At 42.6% G+C, this 27,441-nt stretch overlaps 1 protein-coding gene across 3 annotated transcripts in view; it reads left to right on the top strand.

Moving 5' to 3' along the window:
* INPP5A (inositol polyphosphate-5-phosphatase A) overlaps positions 1-27,441 on the top strand; it is a 430,024-nt gene that overhangs the window by 4,413 nt on the left and 398,170 nt on the right. Inside the window, exons 2-4 of one of the 3 annotated variants that reach the window (XM_073353966.1) lie at positions 24,587-24,685; positions 24,782-25,172; positions 25,758-26,732. The exons of the other annotated variants lie outside the window; for them this stretch is intronic. Coding sequence (XP_073210067.1) covers positions 24,587-24,685; positions 24,782-25,172; positions 25,758-26,257 — 990 coding nt within the window. The 3' untranslated portion in view covers positions 26,258-26,732. Of the gene's footprint in view, positions 1-24,586; positions 24,686-24,781; positions 25,173-25,757; positions 26,733-27,441 lie in introns of those variants that run through there. 3 annotated transcript variants of the gene reach the window in all.

Here is a 27,441-nt window from a genome sequence, read left to right as displayed (position 1 = left end):
TGGTACAACATGGAAATTGGAGGTGGGTTGGAGGTTTGAATCTGAATATTCTGTGGAACGCTATACTGTGTTCTTTGGCTCATTGGTGTGTAATTCATCCTTGTGCAAAAGGTTTGTGCAAGGCTTTACACACCTTAAACCCCATATTAAGATTGCCCAAAGGAAACTGCACTCACAGGCCTTGAAACCCCGTGTGCTGCCGTTTTGAAACTAACCATGAATGAGGGTAGTGTGGGGGGCAAGTTGAGGGGAGAGTCCAGGAGATCTACAGTTATATGGATTTACTGGACCTGGTTGCATCAAGGTATTGTGGCTGCTGCTCTTCCAGCCTTCAGACTAAAAAGTGTGTGTGATTTCTCTTCCCTCTGCATCATCCAAATAAACTGTGATTACACAGGCTTTATGGTAAATAACTTTCTCTAGTTTGTAGCACTGATGTTGCTGTGCAGCAAAAATATGACTCGCACTCCAAATAAGGTTATTAAGATTGGCACTGCTTACTTGGCTTATTCCTTATTTGAAACCAACTTTTCATAGTGGAGCAGATTAAAATCTTTTTTCATGGTAGAGAGTTTCAGTTGGGTGGCATGACCTTTCTTAATCTCAGATTAGTAGTACTGCTATTTTGGTTACCGTTTTTGTATTGAGTGAGAATTGGTATCTTGTACCCTTGTATTGGGGAAAGTAACTTCTCATAGCTTACTGATTTGCTCCCTTCAGTCATCTGCCCCATTTATAGCAGATTATTCTCTAACTCATGAGTTCGTATTGCTGGATTTAACGGTCATGAGTGACCTGGGTTTCTTGATCTCTCCTTCCCCCCAGTGATTGGGACTGTTTCATTAGAAGCATAAATGCAATGTTTCTGAGATTTGCGAATGTATTTTACAGATAGGTTGGTGCATACAACTTGCTTTATGTTCTTATATACTGTATTTAATCATTTAACACAAGTCTCACTGTATAAACATTTCCTGTTGATCACAGTATACAGTTGCTGACAACAGAAGATGGGAGTTCAGGTTACTTGTAGGCTACTGCTCCCCCCCCCCCTTTGCTTTTTCTGCTGCACTTACACAACTTCACATCTACCTGACAATGGATAGACAGTGTTCATAGTAGCAAAGAACTTAATTTGACTGGCACATTTGTGTGTTTATTGTGTATAGTTTTGATTATATTAAAATCATAGTTAATGTTTGCATCAGATTTAGGGGTGTGTATTTTTTGTCTAGGTTGTTTTAGCACACTATTAAAACAAATCAACAAAATACCTGTTGCTGGAATGCTGAGTAGCCAGATTCTACTTGTGAGGAGTTTTCACTAAAACAGACAAACCATTAACTTCCAGTAAAAAACAAAACAGCTTAGGACTTTAAGGTCTGCAGTTTAGTAAGATCCAGCGATGACCTACTTTCCTCCTCCCATCCCAGCTTTCTGCAGTCTCTTCAGTTAATTAAGAAGTAATAAATTACTTATTGCTGTTGCTTTTCATTTTCTTTAGAATAAGAGTTAGGAGCCCATCAGTTGTGTGTGATAAGATGGTGGTTGGGGAAATGGGTGAGTTATTTAGGAAACATTTCAAATGTTAATCTTCCCCAGAAGTGTGTGAGGAGGGGTGAACAGCACTGAGGAAGGATAGGTCTATTAAAGCTTATGATAAACATGTACAGCAAAACTGCAAAGGGATCCACCAAAGCAGATATTTATACAGTAACTCCTCGCTTAACGTTGTAGTTATGTTCCTGAAAAATACGACTTTAAGCAAAACGATGTTAACCGAATGCAATTTCCCCATAAGAATTAATGTAAATGGGGGTGGAGGGTTAGGTGCCAGGGAAAACTTTTTCACCAGACTAAATGATAACTAGCTTTTGGCTGGTTTCAGAGTAACAGCCGTGTTAGTCTGTATTCGCAAAAAGAAAAGGAGTACTTGTGGCACCTCAGAGACTAACCAATTTATTTGAGCATGAGCTTTCGTGAGCTACAGCTCACTTCATCAGTGATGACCATCATCAGTGATGATCACTTCTGATGAAGTGAGCTGTAGCTCACGAAAGCTCATGCTCAAATAAATTGGTTAGTCTCTAAGGTGCCACAAGTACTCCTTTTCTTTTGGCTGAGCCCTCAAGAGTTAACACGTTGTTAATGTAGCCTTTCACTCTACAAGGGTGCACAGATGGAGGGAGGGGAGACAGCATGGCAGACAGAGACACACACCCTGTGTGTGGGGGAGAGAGAGAGATGCGCATTGCCCCTTTAAGTACGCTGACACCACTCTTAAGTACATTGCCTTTTTAAGTTGATCAGGAAGTTGAGACAGCAGCTGCTGCCCAAGCTCTCTCTGTCTCTCTTCCTCTGTGTCTCCACCCCGTTGTATATGGAGAAGGGGTAAGTGGGTGCAGGAAAAAGGGGGAGGGGAACACCCTGACATTAGTCCCTCCCTCCCCTCCCCCACTCGCACAGCAAGCAGCAGGCTCTGGAGAGCAGCTCCAAGGCAGAGGGCAGGAGCAGCACATGGCAGTGGGGGGCGGGACAGCTGAACTGCTGGCAGTTGATAGCCTGCTTGGCGGCTGCCGCACAGGGAACGTAGGAGAGCGGGGAGCTGATAGGGGGCTGCCGGTCCACCCTGGTTCCAAGCCCCCACCAGCTAACTCCAATGGGCTGCTCTTCCTGCAAGCAGTGGACAAAGCAGGCGGCTGCCAAACCATGTTATAAGGGAGCATTGCACAACTTTAAACAAGCATGTTCCCTAATGGATCAGCAACGTAACAACGTTAACCGGGACGACTTTAAGTGAGGAGTTACTGTACCCACAAAACATCCTGTTAACTTCAGTGGGACTTAGCTCAGCAGGGTCTCTTTGCAGTGTTGGGATCTTAGTTTCAATTGTTAGTGTGTATCCGGGCAATCCTGTTTGACTTTCATGCAGGGTATTCCTGCTTGCAATAATCAATTTCTTAATATATTATTGTCAATGAATGTAGCAGACTGGCTCACATGTGTACAAGCACAGGTCATACCTATCTTTTTTTGTTGAGGCAGATACCATCACCTACTCCCACCCAATGCAGGCAGACAACCACGTCTCTTCCCCTCTTTCAGGTAGACAGATCAGATGGACCTTGAGGTTAGGGGTGGAGAAAGGTGAAACTTTAAGGTAGGTCACAATTTGGGCCTAACTAAAATTCCATCATCAATACAAAGAATGTATTATTTAAACAAAAATACTGGTTCTTAGTCCTGGGGGTAGCGCTAGGGTGTTTGTCTTTTAGAGTAGCGGTGGGTGATACTCTTTGGGGCTTTATTTTGGTCATTGGTTCAGAACTAGTGTTCAGAAATGTTACTAGTTGTAAAAGTATTTGTGTCAGTGTGGCCCAAGTTCAACTACAATATGGAAAAATAACTTAAGTGAGAGAGCACCCGTTCTTAAAATCAGGTCATTCTGGTTGCCATCTTGTTTTTTCCTCACTTCGGTTCTAGCAAGATTTTACCTGCCAATATTATTACTGACTCTTTGACTTAGATAGTTAGGATAAAATTTTCAAAAGTGCCCAAGGCCCATTTTCAGTGAGTGTCAATGGGATTTAGGCTCCTAAGTCACTTAGGTCCTCTGGAAATACGCTCTCTAATGCTTTATATGTTGTATAGATGTAATTGCAAGCATTTTGATGATACTCAGCTATCAGTCTAGTCCGAACAGTTCTCAAGGTAGTGGGCACTAAAATCAGGTCAGAATGAAAGTGTGGGTAAGAGAAAGATAAAAGCCATTAAATCTGAAGCATAGATACTTTTCATATAGACATTTCATTTTTAAAACCAGTTTGTCCTTTAATGGACGGTGAATGCAGTATGTAATTCAGTCTTTACTAAGTGTGATCCAAGTTTTCCATGCTTGAAATAGTCAGTGTAGTTTGCTTCTCACACTAGATGTCGATGAGTTTAATTGGCATTACCTGATAGAGGTGATAAACACTTTATTCAGGAAAAAACTATTTTGAATTCTGTTGGATACCTTAATTTCTGTAGGATGGAAAAGTGTTTATTTTTCAGGTGGGTATTAAGAAAAACCTCTATAGTACTTAAGCAAAGCTTGAAGTTTGATAAAGCCCCTTTTACTATTATGCTTTTTACAAAATTATTTAACTTTTTTACTTCATTGCTAAGAACAAACATGTGCAACACTTTAGTTGTCGTGCTCTTATTCCTTGAGCTGTTCTGGCATCATCTTGGATGGTGGTACAACAACAAGGAAGTAAAAACAAACAGTGTCAAGTCTGGCTGGATGAAGGCCTTGATTTAGCAAGGTAATTCAGCACATGTGTGTAGTCCTGTTGGCTTCAGTGGGACTACTCACGTGCTTAAATACCTTGCGAAATTGGGACCTTAATTAGGGACCTCTTTCTAGCATTTAGCTCAGATACCATGGTGAGGAGCATAGAGGCTGGGCTGCTGGAGGGGAGGAGGGAGAAGACACAGGGGAAAAAAGGAGGATTCCCCAACACCAGCTTGGCCAGTGAATTTGTGTACTGGTGATCAACCATTCCACTCCTGCCCCACCCTAAGCACCCATCCATTAGTTCAGAAAGACCTCCTGCAAACAGCGTCATGTCACTTGGTTGTAAACTCTCGGGAGGGGCTCCCTTCATACTGCTACCAATGTACTTGGCCTTCTGCAACCCTCATTAAAGAATTTGGCCCTAAAATCTGAGTTTATTCTCTAGTCTACTTTGTTTCTGCATCCGGGGTTAAGTGACATTGGAAAACAATCCTATTATAAGTGGGGATTCCAATTTTAGGTCTAACCAACAAATACTGATGAATGCTGTTTTAGAGAGCCAAGGAAGAAGCATTTTTCAGTAATTGTGGGGGTTTGGTTTTTATTTTTTTTTATATCAAAACCTTTAACATTTCTTTCTCACTTTCCATCACTGTAAATCTTTCTTTTCCCCTCCCCTCTCTACTGTCCTCTGATGTTGGTGTCTGCTTTTCAGTTTCTTATTTGGAGGGTGGTATGCAGCTGCTGTCTGTGAAGATACTTAAAATGAGCGTTGTTTGTTGTTATAACAATATTGCCCTTCCCAGTTTCCTTTCTTTGAAGTTAGAAGCGTACTGGAAAATGCTGCATACAGTCACCAAGTGCATTGATATCTTTATGGCAGAATCTTAAATCTGTCTTTTTTTAAAAATCCTTTCCCCCCCATTACACTCTTCCATCTTCCTTCCCCCCATAAAAGAATCTCAGTTGTATCTTTTCCCCACCTCTTTCACTTCTGTTTTGTTAGCATTTGTTAAATCAGGTGAAGCTTGGGGGGAAAAGTTGAAACTTAAATGTGGGCCTCATTTTGGCCCCACCTAAAATTTCCCCCCTTGATATAAAAAAATAGTCGGGTGGGGGGAGGGGCGAGAAATCATAGGGTCTCATTTTCCTCTGCAGCACTTGAGTGCTTTCTTTGTTGTGGCGTTTGTTACTACCTGTCCTATTAACAAGGTATAACGATGCTTGAGAGGGGCAACTACATTATCATAGGATTGTTTTTCGCGCGCACACAAGGAACAGCTTGAAACTGCGTGTATTCCTGCTTAATAAACTGCGGACGATAGTTAAGTTGATTTGGGAGCCTGCATCAGTTTGTTAGCTCCTTGTTTGCTTATGGCTTAGGTAAATGATGATAAACAGCACAGCGTACATATGCACAGCATACCTGTTGCTCTCGCACATGCAGTTTTGACAATAACTTTCATAAGCCCTTTACATGGTACTTATATAAGTTCTAAGTGACATTAAAGCAGCTGTGTAGCTTTCCAGATGGCAGCATGTAAGTAACTCATGCGTTCAGGACTCACTCGCTTACATAAGACAGCAGTCCCCTTCTGAGATGATAGGGTTGCAAAATAGAAGACGTCTGTAACATAGATATATACCTCTTTCAGGTGGCACATAGAATCCCTGTGGTTCTGTCCTATTTAGCTGTGTGATACACGCATATCACTTCCTCCACTTTTGAGAGGCATGCAGATGGTTAACTATGCTCAGAATTCAACTTTTATTTTCAGCTCCCTAAGGATGCGGTAGTCAATGACTGCTGAGAGGGAATTAAAGAATAAAGCAGTTTATTGTCCTTATAAATGTGGGAATAAATTAAGACTCTACAGAGTAATAAAACAGTAAAACATTTTGAATGTACCTACACAAGAGACTCAAGTAGATTATTTTCTATTTGCTGAAGAAAATGGATGAAAAAGTTGTGTGGCCAATCTGCTTGAAATATGGGCTTCAGAAAGCTATTTATTCGGAAATAAATAAGTGCAAAGTTTATATTGTTCAAACTGGATTTCTGTGTTTAAAATCAGCTGTACTTTTTTTTTTAAATACATATACAGGATTTTATGATACTCTCAGCAGCTGGGCTTTAATATTTCCAAGGTCTGACATTGTTCAGTCCCCTCTAGGCAGGAGACTGAAGTGATTATCTTGTGGACCATCTTTTCTCCCATTGATGATGATTGTCTGGCACCTACAGCAGTTGTTTACATGGAAAAGTAATATGAGGCAAGTATGTATTTTAGCTCTCTTTAATATGATGTGTGTGTTAGGTAAAACAAGGAGGAGAGTTAGCATCACTTGATATACTGAATTTCAAAGACCATCCATCAGTGGATCACAGGTCATGGCTTAAGAAACTGTTTTCAAAGTATTTGAATTTCAGTTTATTAGGCAAGTAGCAGAATACTTAAGAGAAAGTGTTAATACCAGTGTCGGTTAGTTTACTTTGCTGCATGTATTGTTGCCTACTTACAATTATAGGTGAACTACAGTAATTTATTGTATGTTGTAATTTGAAATTTGGAAACGGTTGATACTAGATATTTTCCATGTGGATTAAATCTGTATTTAAAAGGATTCAAGCCTCGACTTTTATAGCAAGAGTAGGGTTGCCAGTTTTTGTTGGACTTACTCCTGGAGGTTTCTTCGCATGACCTAATCTTTAAAGATTAATCTTTAATTCCTGGAGACTCCAGGCCAATCCTGGATGATTGGCAACCCCTAAGCAATAGGAATACCGATCTCAAATTTCAGAGATTTTGTTTGTTTCCAAGATCTCATCAGTCTTTCCTTTTTATATAAACTGATTTCACTGGAAGTTTTACACACACAGCTAATCAGGCTCTCAGTAATTGTATGATGTGTCTCTAAAAGGCCTCAAGTTAATGTGTTTTTTGTGGTATTTACTTTTTCTCCATTCTGTTTCTTTTCATTTCTGTTCTCTTCTTCATTCCATTACTTTTGTCTCCCTTCAGACTGCTAAAAAGGCATCTCCTTTTTATCTCTTTTGTTTCCCTGTCTTATCTCCCATTGGCAATTCTCCTCTTAATTTTTTTTTTTTTTTTTTTTTAAAAGTGAGGATATATTCAAAAAGGCTTGGTAGCCTTTTCTTTTACAGGTTTAACAGGATCACTTGGAAATCTACCAGGAAAACAAGTTTCTGATGATCTAAGATTGATCTTATTAGGAAAACAAACATGGGTGGAGGGGTTCAAATAGTAGGTGGGAAAAGTCTATGCTTTCTGCTTGCTGCTTTCTGCACTATGTGTAATAGTTATTGTTTGGCTATGCTGAAAGAATGACAGGAGACATTAGATATGAGTTTAATCAGGCTGCAACTTTATTATTAGATGTCTGGGACTAACCCAGCGGATAAAATGTGCAGTGCAGGTGAAACCCCCAAAATTAACCTGGGGTGGGGTGTGAGTGCTTTTACCGCCCTCTTTGCTCCCCCCCACCCCGACCTTTCTGCTCATGTCCCTCCAGCAGAGCCACAGCTGGGAACCTCCAATTCCGGGGGGGTGGGGGATGGGGTGGAACGGGACAGATGACTTCCACCAGCTCCTTCTCCTTTTCATCCAGGTTGCTCCAGCAATTCCCTTGCCAGGACCTTACTGACCACCCCCCACCCCTCGTCGTAGAAGGGGTTAAGGTGGACTATAATTTTGTGGGGGTTGGCTCCCTGCTGTACCAATCAGAGGAGTCCCTATCTGCCCCCAGCTCGCTCACTTACCAAGCACCTCTCCTTAATTCCTTTTCCAAGCGGTTTCTCCATTCTTTTGTGCCTTAATTTATGGAGTACCTGCACTGAACATCCACTTTACGCTTAAATAAAGAGTTGCGACATATGGCCTACAGCCCATCGTGCCATGCATGAACAGAGTCCACGTGAACCTGCTGTGAAGAAGGTGAACACCCCCCCACACACACACCACACCTGGCCAATATGGTGGTAAGGGAAAAAATTCCTTCCCAGCCCCTCTCAACAGGGCAGCTAGCATAATGCCCACAGCACATATTGCTAATCAGCCGGCATATTTCTGACCTAAATAGGGAGGGTGGGTGCTGCCTAGCCTGCTCTGAGTGACGAAGGGAGGATCCAGGCACTGGCCAAGCTTTTTAAACCCTAGGTCTTTTTAAACCCTAAATTCCTAGGTGGCGAGTCGTCCACCACGCTGACTGCTTTTCCAGCAGTTTTACGTCTCCCCTCCTCCCCCAAGCCAGAAAGCATTGCCCTCCGCTCCCAGCTAGCCGTTTAAAGTGCAGGGTGGTGACTTTTAGCTAGTTTGAGTGAAAGGATATTTTGCAGGGGTAAAATGTACGTGTTCAGTTATGGGGGCAAGTCAAGCCATATATCACCTTGAGAACAACAGTACTCTAATCCTGGTTATCATGAACTCTACTGAACACATTTTTATTGCCTTCTTAAGTAATGAATTCTACAGCTCCAACATTGATAGAATGCATATGGAGGCTGACCTAATTTATTGATGCAGGTTCCCCCGCCCTTTTCCGGGCACTTTATTACTTTTGAGATTAACCAGAATATGCAAGTTAGAGCCAGAACCACATAGTACTGGTAATGTAAACTCATGTTTTCGGGCAGGACTGTATTCTTGGCTTGTAAATGTCATTAAATCTGATTTACCATTTATGAGTGTCCTAACATCTATGACAGGTTTCAGAGTAGCAGCCGTGTTAGTTTGTATTCGCAAGAAGAAAAGGAGTACTTGTGGCACGTTAGAGACTAACAAATTTATTTGAGCATAAGCTTTCGTGAGCTACAGCTCACTTCATCGAATGCATTCAGCGGAAAATAACAAATTTATTTGAGCATAAGCTTTCGTGAGCTACAGCTCACTTCATCGGATGCATTCAGCGGAAAATATTTTCCGCTGAATGCATCCGATGAAGTGAGCTGTAGCTCACGAAAGCTTATGCTCAAATAAATTTGTTAGTCTCTAATGTGCCACAAGTACTCCTTTTCTTTTTGCTAACATCTGTGGAACAGCAGACTTTCACAAGCTTTGGAACCAGAATGTGGTTGTGCGTATTTGTGTGCATACATGCTGATGGAGGAATTACTGAGACCTCGAAAGACAGAATGGCTGTAAAAATGTAAAAAATGTAAAGCAGGGTGTTTTCCCAGAAACTTCTGGCCACTGCTTTAACACCTCTTCTCTGCCTGGAAAGCCTTTCTTCTCTTTAATCTAGCCTAACATGAAAATTAAAAAAAAAAAAAAAAATCAAACTCTAGTTCATTTTTTCAACATCCCATTGCTTTGAGAGAAAGGTATTAGGGAAATATAATGTAGTGTAATTTAATACTTTTACCCAGCAGATGTTTTGATTTGCCCCTAAGAGAAGAGGGGTGTACCCTAGGAATGCATGTGAGGTTGTCTTCCTTTATGAGCATCTGCATGCAGATGCTATCACATCATGATTTAGTGTACTTTTATGAGTGTATCATTAATATTAAAACAAGGAATCATTTTTTTAGATTAACTGTAGTAACGTGTAGTACCTGGTGTGCAACTTCATGGAAGCATTATTCATTGACAATAAGAAGGATATTGGATTAAATACAATGGGCATTAGACTGAAATAAACTGTTTGTAGTATTCATCCTCTTGGCTTTTCAATACCTCTTCTAAAACTAATATACCGTTCATTGTTCTAGGTGTTCTTAGCAGCACTTGGATTATTTCATTACATCTTCCGTTACTTAATGTTAAACTAGTAACTTCTCAGATGTGGTATTTATTGGTTTATAGCATTTTCTAGGAAAAGTGATTGGAATTTACATGTATTTAGAATTAGAGTGTAAAAGAAAGTTCTTTGTATCAGTAAACCAGATACAAGTCTCATTTTAATAAAAATAGAAGAGGTTAATTAAGATCTTCCAGACAATGAATAGCTGTTTACCTGGCACGATTAGATTTACTGGATCAACTTCCATGAGGGTAATGCTGTATGTATCAGCAGAGTATCTCCAATTTCTACCATTATTTGAGATGGTAGGATCAGTCTTTAACCTAATTCTCACATAATTGAACTGTTACTAAAATCTACATCCTCATTGTCCTTCAATATTTGAAGGAACTGTGCTCTCACAAAGTGACGGTAATAAAACATAAGGATGTAACTAAAAGGTAGACTTCAAGGGGGAGATTTTTTTTCGGGATCTTTTGTTTGTGTCTCTGCTTTTTTGTAACAAAACCTTTTATCTTTCTTCTTTCCACAAATCCTGTATTTACTGTGTCATGGTTTCTGTGCAACTACACCTGTATTCCTCCTGTGTGGTCCACCAAGGGTACCCACGTTAGGTGATGCCTGGGAGCCAGAAGCCTGTCTCGGAGGAAACCTATGTCTCATTCCCACCAGACTGGGGATTTTAAGACTGCACAGCTAACTCCCTGCTTTAACCTGTGATATCTTCAGCAAGCCAGACTTCCTAAACAGGCCAGTGCCTGCGCTTCACTTTTCCCTCTGCCCATAGTTATAAGTTATCCCACAATTCCAATTCCTGAGCAAGCACATTTATTTTTAAGGTAAAAGGATTGCAGAGAAAACATGCATGCATGCTTGAAAGCTTACCAGAAGTCCACCCCAGTTCCATCATAGGGTTCTGATGGGTTTTAATCCTTCAACCTACAACTGGGTTTTCCCCATGGTTATGCATTCATCTGTCTTAGGTTCAAAACTGATTAGAGAGTGGGCAGATCAGCTGTGCATTTATACAGCTCATGCCTTTTGATCTTGGTCTTCTGTAACAGGTAATCATCGGACAATGATCCCTTCTCAGGGCGTAGCTTCATCAAAATGCTGGACTTTTACGTAAGTGGAGGTAGGGAATTTGCATTACTAACCCAAGGAATTGTCCAGGAAATCCACTTCACCTTTATTGTCCCAAAATCCACACTTCTCTTGCACATTTTCAATATAATCTTTTGAACTCCCGGGTCTTATATCTGTTACTCCCAGGTTTCACATCTTCCCTCCCCAGAGAGGTTACATACAATCCTGGCTCACAGCAATACATAAACTCAATACAATAATGTTTTCCAAGGATATTTCAGGAAATTGCAATAATCTGTCACATGCTAAAAGCTACCCTTCTTATATCTGCTGCCAAGTACTTCTATTTTTGAAACACCCACCCTTTTCTGGTCTCCTCCCTCCCCCCTGCTCCCTCCAGTTTCATTTCAGCTCTCCATTTAATAGAATTTGATGTCTCAGACTCTTAAGAGGGAAAGATTTTCTGTAATGCGAAATAGTAACGAGGATAGAAGAGCAAAACAATCCTCAAATTCTTATTCTCATGCTGACAAAAGCATCATAAGAAAGAGCATCAATGTGATAATACAGTGGCACTTAAAAGTCTTTGTAACTGCCAGATTAGTTGTTTGGGTGAAACCAGGACTGATGCTGTCTGAGAAAATGAGGGAAAACTTCAAAAATGTGGTATGGTCTTATCAACTGACAGTTTTACCAACGTTTTTTGTTTTTACTGTTCTGTCTAGGAGCTCTTGTCATGGACCAGCACCCCATTGCTCTTGGTGCTGTACAATCACAGAATAAAAAGACGGTCCCTGCCCCAAAGAGTTTATAATAATCTATATTCATTTGTTATCTCATTTTATACTTAGAGAGAACAGGGAGTACAAGGCAACAGTGACACAAAGTAATGTATTCTTTAACAAAATTATGTGCAGTTATATATGGATGACATTTTTTAAAAATGGCCAGGTTATTTTGAAGAATTTTTTTAAGTCCTTTAAAATTGCAAGTAAATTCTTTAGGGCAGGGACAAGTTTACTCTGTTGTACAACGTCTAGCACAATGAAGCCCCAATTCTGCTTTTGGACTGGAGGCATTATCTTAAGGCAAATAATAGAAAGTAATAAATGTTTTAATCTTAGTCAGTGTTATTCCAACCTCAGTAATTTGCATCAATTCTGACAATTATGGTATCTGCTATATAGATTATTCTTATCATTACTATGTAAGCTTTGTCACAAAGACTTCCATTCCGTGTTTGAGAGGAGAATTTTTTTGGATTTGTTTATCAGTCCTTTGGATTTGTTCATATCAGTAAATGACTACAATGATGTAGGTTTTTTGTTTTTTTTTAACTTTCTTTTCCTGCATTTGTTGTTGCCATGCTTTGAGAAAAACCAGTCCAGTCTAACATAAGGATAATTGAAGGGATTAATAGGGGAAATTCTATACGAGCAATAAAAACGAGGACTACTTGTGGCACCTTAGAGACTAACACATTTATTTGGGCATAAGCTTTCGAGGGCTAAAACCCACTTCATTGGATGCATGCAGTGGAAAATACAGTAGGCAGATATATACACACAGAGAACATGAAAAAATGGGTGTTGCCATGCCAACTCTAATGAGACCAATTAATTAAGGTGGGCTATTATCAGAAGGAGAAAACACCTTTTGTAGTGATAATCAGGATGGCCCATTTCAAACAGTTGACAAGAAGGTGTGAGTAACAGTAGGGGGAAAATGTTAGCATGGGGAAATAGTTTTTACTTTGTGTAATGACCCATCTACTCCCAGTCTTTATTCAAGCCTAATTCAGTGGTCTCCAGTTAGCAAATTAATTCCAATTCTGCAGTTTCTCGTTGAAGTCTGTTTTTGAAGTTTTGAAGAGTGGCCACTTTTAAGTCTGTTATTGAGTGACTAGGGAGATTGAAGTGCTCTCCTACTGGTTTTTGAATGTAACAATTCTTGATGTCTGACTTGTGTCCATTTATTCTTCTGCATAGAGACTGTCCAGTTTGGCCAATGTACACGGCAGAGGAGCATTGCTGGCACATGATGGCATATGTCACATTGGTAGATGTGCAGGTGAACGAGCCTCTTGTGGTGTGGCTAATGTGATTAGGTCCTATTAATGGTGTCCTTTGAATAGATATGTGGACAAAGTTGGCAACGGGCTTTGTTGCAAGGATAGGTTCCTGGGTTAGTGTTTTTGTTGTGTGGTTGCTGGTGAGTATTTGCTTCAGGTTGCGAGGCTGTCTGTAAGCGAGGACTGGCATGTCTCCCAAGATCTGTGAGAGTGAGGGATCGTCTTTCAGGATAGGTTGTAGATCCTTGATGTGCTGGAGAAGTTTTAGTGGGGGGGCTAAAGGTGACGGCTAGTGGCATTCTGTTGCTTTCTTTGTTGGGCCTGTCCTGTAGTAGATGACTTCTGGGTATTTTTCTGGCTCTGTCAATCTGTTTCTTCACTTCAGCAGGTGGGTATTGTAGTTGTAAGAATGCTTGATAGAGATCTTGTAGGTGTTTGTCTCTGTCTCAGGGATTGGAGCAAATACGGCTGTATCTTAGAGCTTGGCTGTAGACAGTGGATCGTGTGATGTGGTCTGGATGAAAGCTGGAGGCATGTAGGTAAGTATAGTGGTCAGTAGGTTTCCGATAGAGGGTGGTGGTTATATGGTCATCGCTTATTAGCACCATAGTGTCCAGGAAGTAGATCTCTTCTGTGGACTGGTCCAGGCTGAGGTTGATGGTGGGATGGAAATTGTTAAAGGACGATCCCTCACTCTGACAGATCTTGGGAGGCAGGCCAGTCCTCCCCCAACCTGAAGCAAATATTCATCAGCAACCACAGAACAAAAACACTAACCCAGGAACCTATCCTTGCAACAAAGCCCATTGCCAACTTTGTCCACGTATCTATTCAAGGGACACCATCATAGGACCTAATCACATCAGCCACACTATCAGAGGGTAATTCACCTGCACATCTATCAATGTGATATATGCCATCATGTGCCAGCAATGCCCCTCTGCAATGTACATTGGTCAAACTGGACAGTCTCTACGTAAAAGAATAAATAGACACAAATCAGACATCAAGAATTATAACATTCAAAAACCAGTCGGAGAACACTTCAACCTCCCTGGTTGCTCAATTTCAGGCCTAAAAGTCGCAATTCTCCAACAAAAACACTTCAAAAAGAGACTCCAACGAGAAACTGCAGAATTGGAATTAATTTTCAAAGTGGACACCATTAAATTAGGCTTGAATAAAGACTGGGAGTGGATGGGTCATTACACGAAGTAAAACTATTTCCCTCATGATTAGTTTTCCCCCTACTGTTACTCACACCTTGTTGTCAACTGTTTGAAATGGGCCATCCTGATTATCACTACAAAAGGTGTTTTGTTTTGTTTTTTCCTCCTGCTGATAATAGCCCACCTTAATTGATTGGTCTTGTTAAGTTGGTATGTCAACACCCATTTTTTTTAATGTTCTGTGTGTGTGTGTGTGTGTGTGTGTGTGTGTGTGTGTATATATATATATATATATATATATATATATATATATATATATATATATATATATATATACACACACATCTTCCTATTGTATTTTCCACTGCATGCATCTGATGAAGTGGGTTTTAGCCCTCAAAAGCTTATGCTCAGATAAATTCGTTAGTCTCTCAGGTGCCACAAGTACTCCTTGTTTTTTGGTTTTTTTTGCTGTTACAGACGAACACGGCTACCACTCTGAAACCTGTCTATATGAGCAAAGTGATTTTCAGCATGTAATCAAAATGTCTGCTTGGACCTAGTGTCTTTATATTAAAATAAAACAAACCCAGAACTTGTGACATATATGTAGGAAGCTAATAACTCTTCTCTCTCTGACTTCTAATATTCCTTTGAAACCTCAAGATTCATTACAAACTCTGTATTTGTTGTTTCCTGTAAATTTTGGAAGTTTCAGGTTTATATGAGCACATCAGAGACTTCTCTAGCCTTTTTAGTGGCTACATGTACATACTGTTAGTATTTTAAAATGTGATACTAGATGGATTGTGGAAAGTAAGCAGGGGTTGCAAGCAGAAGGTTATTCTGGATTCATAACTTTTTCTTTTTGTTAAGTGATGTTGTGAGAACTTTTTTTGGAAGGCTTGTTGTATCTCAGTTGCGGCAAACTGTCTAATTTTAGAGACTTTTATCAATCCCCATGGGAACAGCAAAACTAATTTTTCCCATAGAAACATCTGACAAATGTGAGCTTAACTTTTTTTGCCAGAAGGGGTTTTGGATGTAACTGTTCTTTTAGGCTGTTTGCTTGGTATTTAAAGCATTCAGAATTCAATGAAAGAATTCTGTGTTCACTTGGTATCATCAACAGTAACTGATCCATATCTGACTGCTTCAGAATTCCTATTCATTATACTGTGTCCTAAGTTGCTTTTAATTGTACTAAGTGAGCACTGAATAAATCCAGATAATGTTGCAAGGGAAACTCACTGACATTATTCCTGCTATTTATTTCAAATTGTCCAGTGTGAAGTACTTATATGAAATATGGGACTATGAATACAAACAGTAGAGATGACGTTCTAGTTGTTAAAGACCAGTTACTCAGAACAAAAATGTGTGGTGAGAACTTCTGGGCCTCAAGAAAGAAATGGAGAAACTATTTGAATTTTTGGATATGGCCAAAAATCTGAGAGAGATGTTAGTGTGGTCTTCAACACAAATAATATCAACATTGTGTAAGAAAATATTTGGTCAGTCTAACTTAAAGCACCGGCTTCTGAGGATTGGCTGTGATACAATCTTTCTATAAAAACAAAGAAGGGTTCTTGTGGCACCTTAGAGACTAGCACATTTATCTGGGCATAAGCTTTCGTGGGCTATAACCCACTTCATCAGATGCATGGAGTGAAAAATGCATTAGGGAGGTATAAATATACAGCACATGAAAAGATGGGAGTTGCCTTATCAAGTGCGTGTGTGTGTGTGGGGGGGGAGAGTCAGTGCGAATGAGGCCAATTCAATCCGGGTGGATGTGGCGGATTCCCAACAATTGACAAGAAGGTGCAAGTATCAACAAAGGGAAAATTACTTTATGTAGTGACCCAGCCACTCCCAGTCTTTATTCAGGCCTAATTTGATGGTGTCAAGTTTGCAAATTAACTCCTGCTTGGCAGTTTCTAGTTGAAGTCTGGTTTTTTTGAAGTTTTCTTTGTTGAATAGCCACTTTTAAGTCTGTTATTGAGTGACCAGGGAGATTGAAGTGTTCTCCTACTGGTTTTTGAATGTAACAATTCTTGATGTCTGATTTGTGTCCATTTATTCTTTTGCATAGAGACTGTCCAGTTTAGCCAATGTACATGGCAGAGGGGTCTTGCTGGCAGATGATGGCATTTATCACATTGGTAGATGTGCATGTGTACGAGCCCCGGATGGTATGGCGGCTGTGTTAGGTCCTATGATGGTGTCCCTTGAATAGATATGTGGACAGAGTTGGCAACGGGGTTTGTTGCAAGGATTGGTTCCTGGGTTAGTGGTTGTGTTGTGTTTAGTTGCTGGTGAGTATTGCTTCAGGTTGGGGGGGGGGGGCTGTCTGTAAGTGAGGACTGACCTGTCTCCCAAAGTCTGTGAGAGTGAGGGATCATCCTTCAGGATAGGTTGTAGATCCTTGATGAAAAGTTTTAACAGGAGAGATTGTGAGCAGTCCATCCCAGAATAGCCTAGGATGCTCACCTTCAGAGATGGGAGATGGGAAGTCAAGTCCCTGCTCCAGAATGGGGATACAGACCCGGGTTTTCCACATCCTGGGTAAGTGCTCTGGGCTAAAGGTTATAAGGGGGTCCATACATCCTTCTCCCTCCCCCCGCAATGTGTTCTGATTGTTTTTGCAGTTTGCTAGCTGAACCATAATATCAATTATTCCCCCAGTAAGCATTGTCTCCATTTTATAAAGCATGTCTATACAGAAGCTTGGAAGCATGCTTCTCAGTATGGGTAGCCAGATGCGCTAGCTCTGGTTAAGCTAGCATACGAAAAATAGCAGGGTGGCCACAGTTGCACTGGCATTGGCCCCTTGAGCTAGCCACCTGAGAACAAACCTGCCCACCCCCTTGAGTATGTATGTACTCACGTGGCTAGCCTAGGTCGCCACCCATGCCTCTGCCAGCCACACGCTCATTTAAGAGCTAGCATGTGTCTGTCTACTCCGCACTGAGAAGCACACTCCCAGCTGCTATGTAGACATATCCTAGATGAGAAGGCAGAGGCACAGACGGGAAGAATTTTGCCAAAGGCGCCATATCAGGTCACTCACAGAGCTAGGAATAAAACCCAGGTTTTGTGACTCCTAGGCTAGTGTTCTATCCACTGGACCATGCAACCCATAGTCTTAAGTGATAACTTTAAAAATCCAACAATCTTACAAGAAACTTTGGGGATACTTTAAAGAGCATGTCTGCGCTTCAGGGCTCACAATAATGGGTTATGTCTCATTTTGTTTTGACTTATGCCTCCAGTAGGACTTAGTTCAAACATTGCTATTCTGCTTACCCTAAAATTTGCACACACAAACTGGAGTGTTGTCTCATCTGTTGCAAAATTTTGTGTAAGAGTGCTGTGGAGTCGTGTAGTAATAAAAATTCATTTCCTTTACTAGAAGATGCTGTGTAGTATATTTTGTATACTGTGAACTAGTCATGTTAAATTATATTTGGCATGGAAATGAGAAATGAACAGTTTGTGATTCAGTACTTTGTTTTTTACTGTAAAATTCAATAACTGACAATGACTCTGCTAGTCCTTAATCTAAATTAATGACATTCTACTGTATTTGAGTTTCAATACGGATTTGGCTTATAAAAGTGTATGTGTTTGGGTTGACACACTTCCCACAACAGAAAAGAATCACTTTAAGAGAGGGAAGGAGAGGTTCAGTAGTATGTAGATCTTTACCATATGGTCTAGAGATTTAGTAATGTTTTTATGTGCCTGAATTATAAAAGAGAATGAAATTCTGAATTCTCTGAGGTGCTCTTCATCTGATACAATGTTACAGTTTGAACTGACTAGAGGCTTAACTGAGTATATTAGAGATTCAAATATATTTAAGAAATGAAAAATAAACGAGTTTTTACTAGAGAATAAATCCTTTCCCCCTCCTCTTCAATTGTAAGGCCCCAAGTTACAGTGGAGCTGATGTTGCACAAGACTTGATAGGCTTGAGGTGGGGGCCTGTACCCTTGGCCAGCCAAAGGGGATGCTCCTTTATCTGCCATGCTTTCTGGAGGCTTTCTGCATCTACCCACATGTGAGTTTGGGGTGTGGCAGAGGCAAATTTAAGGGAAGAATCAAAATGAGGCTATTGAAGCCATTATTATGCAGATCCATGGGTCCCTGTGGAAATGTAGGAATAGCCCTTCAGTGCTTAAGTTATATGGAAGAATGTTGATGCTGTACATCAGGAATAGAAGATGAAGGGGCCATATAAGTACCTACGTAGCTAGATCTCCTGATTGTCTTGATCAGTGGTTCTCAACTTTTGGTCCACTGCTTGTTCAGAGAAAGCCCCGGCATGTCGGGCTGGTTTGTTTACCTGCCGCATCTGCAGGTTCAGCTGATCGCGACTCCCACTGGCTGTGGTTCACCGGTCCAGGCCAATGGGGCCGCAGAAAGCGTCACGGGCTGAGGGGTGTGCTGGCCGCCCTTCCCGCAGTCCCCATTGGCCTGGACCGGTGAACCACGGCCAGTGGGAGCCGCGATCGGCCGAACCTGCGGACGCAGCAGGTAAACCGGCCTGGTGCGCCAGGGACTTTCCCTGAACAAGCGGTGGACCAGAGTTGAGAACTACTTGTCTTGATGGACTGTTATATGATGTTTGCTTACAGTTGACAGCTGTTTCCCAGAGAAATGAAATTCTGCCAAGTTACTGTAGCAGCATTTTAATTATTATTCATTTTTCTGTTGCCATAAGTAGGCATAATGGTATGCAGTGGAAAATCAGTGCCAATCAAATAGGAAATTCCTACCTCCAAAGGGTTTATGTTCTAACGGCACTAACCAAGGCAAACAGTACAGAAAACAGGCATATAACAGAGTAAGCAGAGACGGAAGTAGTCACTAAAATTTGACTACTTCCTTGAAAAATGTGCATTATCTGAGGCTTTTTTGTGGTAGAACTAGGTAACTATTAGAAGGCTATTCCCAGTCTAGAGGGTGGCATTATTATTGTAATAAACATTATTTATTTGAAGAGAAGGAAACCTGATTAGTATTGACATTGGTCATTTTGGAAATCAGCTAGATGTAATGCTGGAGCTCACTTGAGTTGCTATATTAACATATGTGTGTTTTGAAGTAAACTTCTTATTGTAGAAGTTTCTAGAGCACAGAAACTATTATCCATAGCTCAGTACTTGAACTTTCCCCCAGGGCCTGCTCTCCAAGGCCAAAGTGTCCAGGCTACTGTGAAGCATACCTACTGCTCCTCAGAGCTGTGGGTATTTAATTTCCACTGGCATGCCTTTACTCCCCCAAATAAATAAATTCTGATTCTTCCAATGCCCCTTTAACATTTCTGTCTCCAATCATGTCCTTCCAACCAAATGAGTTGTCCCCACCATTTGTTCCTCAGTTTCTGATGTTATTGCCCATTGCTCTTCTGTGCTTGCAAGAAACTTTCAGTCTCCCAATTCATCTTCCTCCACCTGAGCCCTTGAGTTCTAATTCCCGCTGACATCTTCTATAAAGGAGGGGTGGATGAAGCCTCTCTACTCCTCATTCCTCCCTTTCCCATCTGGCTGCTTTGCTTCCGCCCCCACCTCTCCTGAAAAACAACTAATTGGCTACATCTCTCCCCTCCCACCAGCTAAAGGGGCAGCAGCATTTGGGCAGCTCTTTTGCCTCTCCTACCAGGAAACTACTCCTTGGCCCAATTCACCAGACAAGATTTCTCTTAGCCCTGATAGAGTAAGATGGCTCTTTTTTTAAATGCCTTGTTGGGTTGCTGTTGCTTTTTGCTGATTGCTATATGGAAGGCTTCAACTCTAGCTTTGTTTCTTGAAAACACATTTTTATTTAGCTGGCATTTTTTCACTGCAGGACATGTATACAGGTTTGTACACTTTATCATGGGGCAAAAGGTGAGAAATGGTCGTAGTAGAAATTTCAGGCAAGCGGTATGACTTAGTGAATATATTACCACTTATCTCTTGAGGAAACCTATTTTAAAAATCTTAGTGGCTATGGATACTACCTGGTCTCTAATGACTTTCACAAAACATTTAGACTAAATTACATTCCATCCACACTGACAAAGCCATGGTAGCTCAAACAGTTTAAAAAAATCTATCTTGGTCACTGTTTAGACCGGGGTGGCCAACCTGAGCCCAAGAAGGAGCCAGAATTTACCAATGTACATTGCCAAAGAGCCACAGGAATGTGCCAGCAACCCCCTATAAGCTCCCCCGCCCGGCTCCCAGAGCCTCCCACCTACCAGCAGCCCTGCCAATCAGTACCTCCTGCTCCTTCCCCGCACCTCCCAATCAGGTGTTTCGTGGAGTGCAGGAGGGTTTGTGGGGGAGGAGTAAGGGCATGGCAGGCTCAGGGGAAGGGGTTGAGCAGTGAGCACCCCCCAGCATGTTGGAAAGTTAGCATCTGTAGCTCCAGCCCTGGAGTCGGTGCCTCTACAAGGAGCCGCATATTAACTTCTGAAGAGCCGCATGTGGCTCCGGAGCCACAGGTTGGCCACCCCTGGTTTAGATTGAGACAAGATTTGTGACAAAGTTTGAACATTTAAATCTGGATGCTTGAGTTCATTCATCATGAATGAATGCAAACAGTTTAGATGAAAAACAAGGTTAACACACAGGTTTTTTTTCTACATTAGATTGTTGGTTTTCTTTCCAGCAAGACAGAGATACCAGATTTGTCCGTCTTTTCAGTGAGCAATGATATTTGAGAAAAGCAAGTTACACAGGTTAAATACAATTCTAAATACAGAGCAGACTTGCATCCAGTTCACCTGAATCTCTTCTTATGTTATATTTTCATTCTGAAGCACTCATAAATTTGTGATCTGTCCTTTCATTTCTAAAGGTATATCTTGTGTGGTTCTCAAACTGTAGTTAATGGAATACTAGAAGCCCACAGAGCATTTCTAAGTAGCTTGTAGAGTCGCTTTGGTCATAATGTTGGGGCTTGTCCAGTTGAAACCGAAGACTATCCTAGAAATTCCATTTGTACGTGCACCAGTTTGTAAGCAGAATTTCCTTGAATTTCACTGGGAGCTCCCTTGTATTTCTATACCTTTATTACTATACAGAAACTGAAATCTGTTTGCTAGTCTTTGTATGTGTGCTTTTTGGTTTGTTTGTTTTTTTTGGTGTAAATTCAACAGACAAAACAGTTTGCAGATGACATTAGAATTGGAAATGTGGTAAAAGCCTAGGAAAACAGAGCCAACTCCAAAGTGACTTGCAGTGATCAGAGCAATATGGCTGGGTTAATGGCTAATGCATATGAAGATTTGTACCAATAAAAAGTAACAGCACCCATACGTAATGGGGGAGGAGGCGAGTAAATGTAAGCCACATCACTTTTACAGCAAGTTTATTTTCATCTTGTTTAATATTGTTTAATGTAACTAGGCACTTTGTTGCGGCAAAGAAAGTGGGTATTGGGACTGAAAGCTGGAAGAAGCTATGTCCAAAGTGCATGTAATCACCCCCCATCACACACCACTGCTCTACTTTACATTTTCTTGACTTGGAACTGTATTTTAGACAGAAAAGCGAGAGTATGCCATCTGCAGTTAAACTGTTTTATAATCTACTTTAATAAAATTACAGTATATAGTTTGTGGTTTGGTGAGGGTTGTTTAAATCTTACAGGGTAAAGAGTTGCTACTCGTATTTTAACTTTTTTGCATCACTTTTCAAACATGAGATTTTTTTAATTATGTATAATGGTGAAGTTGACTATTCACTGTGCTGAGATGCACAGATCTGTTACAATGAGCACTTCCTTCTTGATGCTGGGAGCAGAACCAGACCTGTCAGTCACATCAAGAATACCCTTCCCCATGAAGATCCCTGCACTGCAGCTGGTACGTTCAAACAGAGCTTGCTTTTCTGAAGAAAATTCCGAAGCTTGACTGCCAAGTTTTGGCTCTAATTCCCAACCGTGTTCTGAGGCTGTGTTTTTGATTTTTGAGAGAGTGTCCCCTCTGCTCCATTTCCCCAGCTGAGGTGTTCACTGCAGCAGATGCCCCTGTAGGCTTCAGGGAGAGACCTGAGCTGAAAAATGCCAGAGGCAAAAGGAAGAGTCAGCATCCCTTTACCTCCAATCAAGTGTCTTGCTGGGGAGCTTTGGTGGCTCTTTGGGCAGAGAGCAGTTTCCATCACATCCCTGATCTGGGTGGCGTCACCTCCCGCCTCCTTCCCCTGGACAGGAAAGGAGGCAGGCAGAATAGGAAACTGACTTCGGGGCAAACAGCCCTCCCATCTCCAGGAGGGGACAATATCATCCTTGAGCCTCAGGCCACCCAGATGGGGTCTGGAGTGGGTGGGTGAGATCCGCCTCTCTGAGGGCTAAACACTTAAAATATTTTTGGAGCAATCTCTGAGCCCAGTTTTACTCGCCTCTCGGAAGCCCTTTCTGCTGCTCACCTTCATAGAGTGCAGCATGGCAGATCAATGCAGAAAAGACGCATGTTGCTCATAGAAGTGCTGATTCCAGTGGGGGAAGAGGGAGTGGACCCCCCCCCCCCCCCGGTGATTTTTCCTCCTTGGAGGAGGAAGGCCAGGTGTCTGAATCAGAATTAGGGGATCAAATAACATATAACAGGAAAAACAAACAATAGAACCCGGAGAGAATAGACCTTCAGGCAGACTACTGTGAAACTATGCTTAGGAACTCTGCAGCTGCCATAGACAAGCTATATATGTCTCTCCTTGTGCTCCCTGTGGAGATGTAATAGAAGGATGGGGATTTCCTGCCAGACCTAATGACTAGAATGTCAATAGTTACACTGTGAGTTGCCAGTCCTAACTGTTGGGCTGCTGTTTTCAGTTGCCCCTGTGAATTGAGTTATAATATCCAAGTTATTGTTTTCAGCTTCTGCTGCAGGCTGCCATGCCTCACCACCACCACCACCATCTCATTTCTCTCTCCAACAGCTGGCCACGGAGTGACAGGAGATACAGCAGCCCAGATGTGAAACAACCATCAAGCACTAATGGGCCTCTTGGCCCACTTTTTTGTTTTTGGTGCCTGTTTTTATAAAGAGATTCTTCAGTGTGCAACAGTCCAAAATCAATCTGGTGATAATTCGGAGGGTAAATGTGGCACTCTTCCCTGGTTGTCATGGTCTTGGTATGTCTAACTGGGGGAGACTTACACCTGAAAGAGTGGCCTCTTCACTATACAGGCCCTTCACAGGCAGTCATATCCAGTAAGATATCAGCTTAGACCTTCTCCTTGGGGCATTAAAACTCTCAGGTGGCATTAGACCAAGCCTCACAATGTTTTAGTTTAAATTACAAACTGTCATCTGACAACTTAAATGTGACTGCAATTCACAAGAAATGTTACTGTGGGTGGATGGTATTGTTAGTAAACTCTCCCTCTTAACCTAGAAATCCTATGGCCTAAGGCCTTCTCCCTGAAAAAGACAATGGAATGGAAAGCTGAGTCTATTCAGAGTCATCATCTTAGAATCCTGGCAATACTGGACATACATAGGGTGACCAGATAGCAAGTGTAAAAAATTGAGACAGGGTGTGTGTGGGGGTAATAGGTGCCTATATAAGAAAAAGGCCCCAAAATCGGGATTGTTCCTATAAAATCGGGACATCTGGTCACCCTAGACATATGGTGGGCTGAAGCAATCCCTGAAGTACAACAGGAGAAAATTACCTATCTGCAAATGATAGCCAGAACAAGTGCAGGGTGCTAAGGCAAGGTCAGTAGTTGCTCTGTTGCCTGTGGGCTGTCTGCATGACTGCAGACTTGCCCTGTTTGGAGTTAGAACACCAACTGGTGCCTGACTCTTTTTAGGTTTGGGAGCAAATGGTGACATATAGCTTTGGTCAAAATGAAGTCCTAGGATGTTGTCCGGAGGGGTAATCTAGCCCTGGTCTACACTAGGACTTTAGGTCGAATTTAGCAGCATTAAATCGATGTAAACCTGCACCCGTCCACACGATGAAGCCCTTTATTTCGACTTAAAGGGCTCTTAAAATCGATTTCCTTACTCCACCCCTGACAAGTGGATTAGAGCTTAAATCGGCCTTGCCGGCTTGAATTTGGGGTACTGTGGACACAATTTGATGGTATTGGCCTCCGGGAGCTATCCCAGAGTGCTCCATTGTGACCGCTCTGGACAGCACTCTCAACTCAGATGCACTGGCCAGGTAGACAGGAAAAGAACCGCAAACTTTTGAATCTCATTTCCTGTTTGGCCAGCGTGGCAAGCTGCAGGTGACCATGCAGAGCTCATCAGCAGAGGTGACCATGATGGAGTCCCAGAATCGCAAAAGAGCTCCAGCATGGACCGAACGGGAGGTACGGGATCTGATCGCTGTTTGGGGAGAGGAATCCGTGCTATCAGAACTCCATTCCAGTTTTTGAAATGCCAAAACCTTTGTCAAAATCTCCCAGGGCATGAAGGACAGAGGCCATAACAGGGACCCGAAGCAGTGCTGCGTGAAACTTAGGGAGCTGAGGCAAGCCTACCAGAAAACCAGAGAGGCGAACGGCTGCTCCGGGTCAGAGCCCCAAACATGCCGCTTCTATGATGAGCTGCATGCCATTTTAGGGGGTTCAGCCACCACTACCCCAGCCGTGTTGTTTGACTCCTCCAATGGAGATGGAGGCAATACGGAAGCAGGTTTTGGGGACGAAGAAGATGATGATAGCTCACAGCAAGCAAGCGGAGAAACCGGTTTTCCCTACAGCCAGGAACTGTTTCTCACCCTGGACCTGGAGCCAGTACCCCCCGAACCCACCCAAGGCTGCCTCCTGGACCCAGCAGGCGGAGAAGGGACCTCTGGTGGGTGTATCTTTTAAAATACTATACATGGTTTAAAAGCAAGCATGTGAAAGGATTACTTTGCCCTGGCATTCGCGGTTCTCCTAGATGTACTCCCAAAGCCTTTGCAGAAGGTTTCTGGGGAGGGCAGCCTTATTGCGTCCTCCATGGTAGGACACTTTACCGCTCCAGGCCAGTAACACGTATTTGGGAATCATTGTAGAACAAAGCATTGCAGTGTATGTTTGCTGGCATTCAAACAACATCCGTTCTTTATCTCTCTGTGTTATCCTCAGGAAAGTGAGATATAATTCATGGTCACCTGGTTGAAATAGAGTGTTTTTCTTCAGGGGACACTCAGAGGAGCCCATTCCTGCTGGGCTGTTTGCCTGTGGCTAAACAGAAACGTTCCCCGCTGTTAGCCACACGGAGGGGGGAAGGTTGAGGGGGTAGCCACGCGGTGGGGGGAGGCAAAATGCGACCTTGAAATGAAAGCACATGTGCTATGTATGTAATGTTAACAGCAAGGTTTACCCTGAAAGAGTGTAGCCACTGTTTTATACAATGTCTTTTTAAATACCGCTGTCCCTTTTTTTTCTCCACCAGCTGCATATGTTTCAATGATCACAGGATCTTCTCCTTCCCAGAGGCTAGTGAAGCTTAGAAAGAAAAAAAAACGCACTCGCGATGACATGTTCTCCGAGCTCATGCTGTCCTCCCACACTGACAGAGCACAGACGAATGCGTGGAGGCAAATGATGTCAGAGTGCAGGAAAGCAGAAAATGACCGGGAGGAGAGGTGGCGGGCTGAAGACAGGGCTGAAGCTCAAATGTGGTGGCAGCGTGATGAGAGGAGGCAGGATTCAATGCTGAGGCTGCTGGAGGACCAAACCAGTATGCTCCAGTGTATGGTTGAGCTGCAGCAAAGGCAGCTGGAGCACAGACTGCCACTACAGTCCCTGTGTAACCAACCGCCCTCCTCCCCAAATTCCATAGCCTCCACACCCAGACGCCCAAGAACGCGGTGGGGGGGCCTCCGGCCAACCTGCCACTCCACCACAGAGGATTACCCAAAAAAAAGAAGGCTGTCATTCAATAAATTTTAAAGTTGTAAACTTTTAAAGTGCTGTGCTTAAAGTGCTGTGTGGCATTTTCCTTCCCTCCTCCACCACCCCTCCTGGGCTACCTTGGTAGTCATCCCCCTGTTTGTGTGATGAATGCATGAATGTGAAGCAACAATGACTTTATTGCCTCTGCAAGCGGTGATTAAAGGGAGGAGGGGAGGGTGGTTAGCTTACAGGGAAGTAGAGTGAACCAAGGGGCGGGGGGTTTTTTCAAGGAGAAACAAACAGAACTTTCACACCGTAGCCTGGCCAGTCATGAAACTGGTTTTCAAAGCTTCTCTGATGCATACCGCGCCCTCCTGTGCTCTTCTAACTGCCCTGGTGTCTGGCTGCGCGTAACCAGCAGCCAGGCGATTTGCCTCAACCTCCCACCCCGCCATAAACGTCTCCCCCCCCTTACTCTCACAGATATTGTGGAGCACACAGCAAGCAGTAATAACAGTGGGAATATTGGTTTCGCTGAGGTCTAAGCGAGTCAGTAAACTGCGCCAGCGCGCCTTTAAACGTCCAAATGCACATTCTAGCACCATTCTGCACTTGCTCAGCCTGTAGTTGAACAGCTCCTGACTACTGTCCAGGCTGCCTGTGTACGGCTTCATGAGCCATGGCATTAAGGGGTAGGCTGGGTCCCCAAGGATACATATAGGCATTTCAACATCCCCAACAGTTATTTTCTGGTCTGGGAAGAAAGTCCCTTCCTGCAGCTTTTGAAACAGACCAGAGTTCCTGAAGATGCGAGCGTCATGTACCTTTCCCGGCCATCCCACATTGATGTTGGTGAAACGTCCCTTGTGATCCACCAGAGCTTGCAGCACTATCGAAAAGTACCCCTTGCGGTTTATGTACTCGGCGGCTTGGTGCTCCAGTGCCAAGATAGGGATATGGGTTCCATCTATGGCCCCACCACAGTTAGGGAATCCCATTGCAGCGAAGCCATCCACTATGACCTGCACATTTGCCAGGGTCACTACCCTTGATATCAGCAGATCTTTGATTGCGTGAGCTACTTGCATCACAGCAGCCCCCACAGTAGATTTGCCCACTCCAAATTGATTCCGAACTGACCGGTAGCTGTCTGGCGTTGCAAGCTTCCACAGGGCTATCACCACTCGCTTCTCAACTGTGAGGGCTGCTCTCATCTTGGTATTCTTGCACCTCAGGGCAAG

Source organism: Lepidochelys kempii, chromosome 7, assembly GCF_965140265.1.
Source record: "Lepidochelys kempii isolate rLepKem1 chromosome 7, rLepKem1.hap2, whole genome shotgun sequence".
Lineage (NCBI taxonomy): Eukaryota > Metazoa > Chordata > Testudines > Cheloniidae > Lepidochelys > Lepidochelys kempii.
Note: the sequence above shows the minus strand (reverse complement) of the source record. Positions and strands in the feature narration are given on the sequence as shown.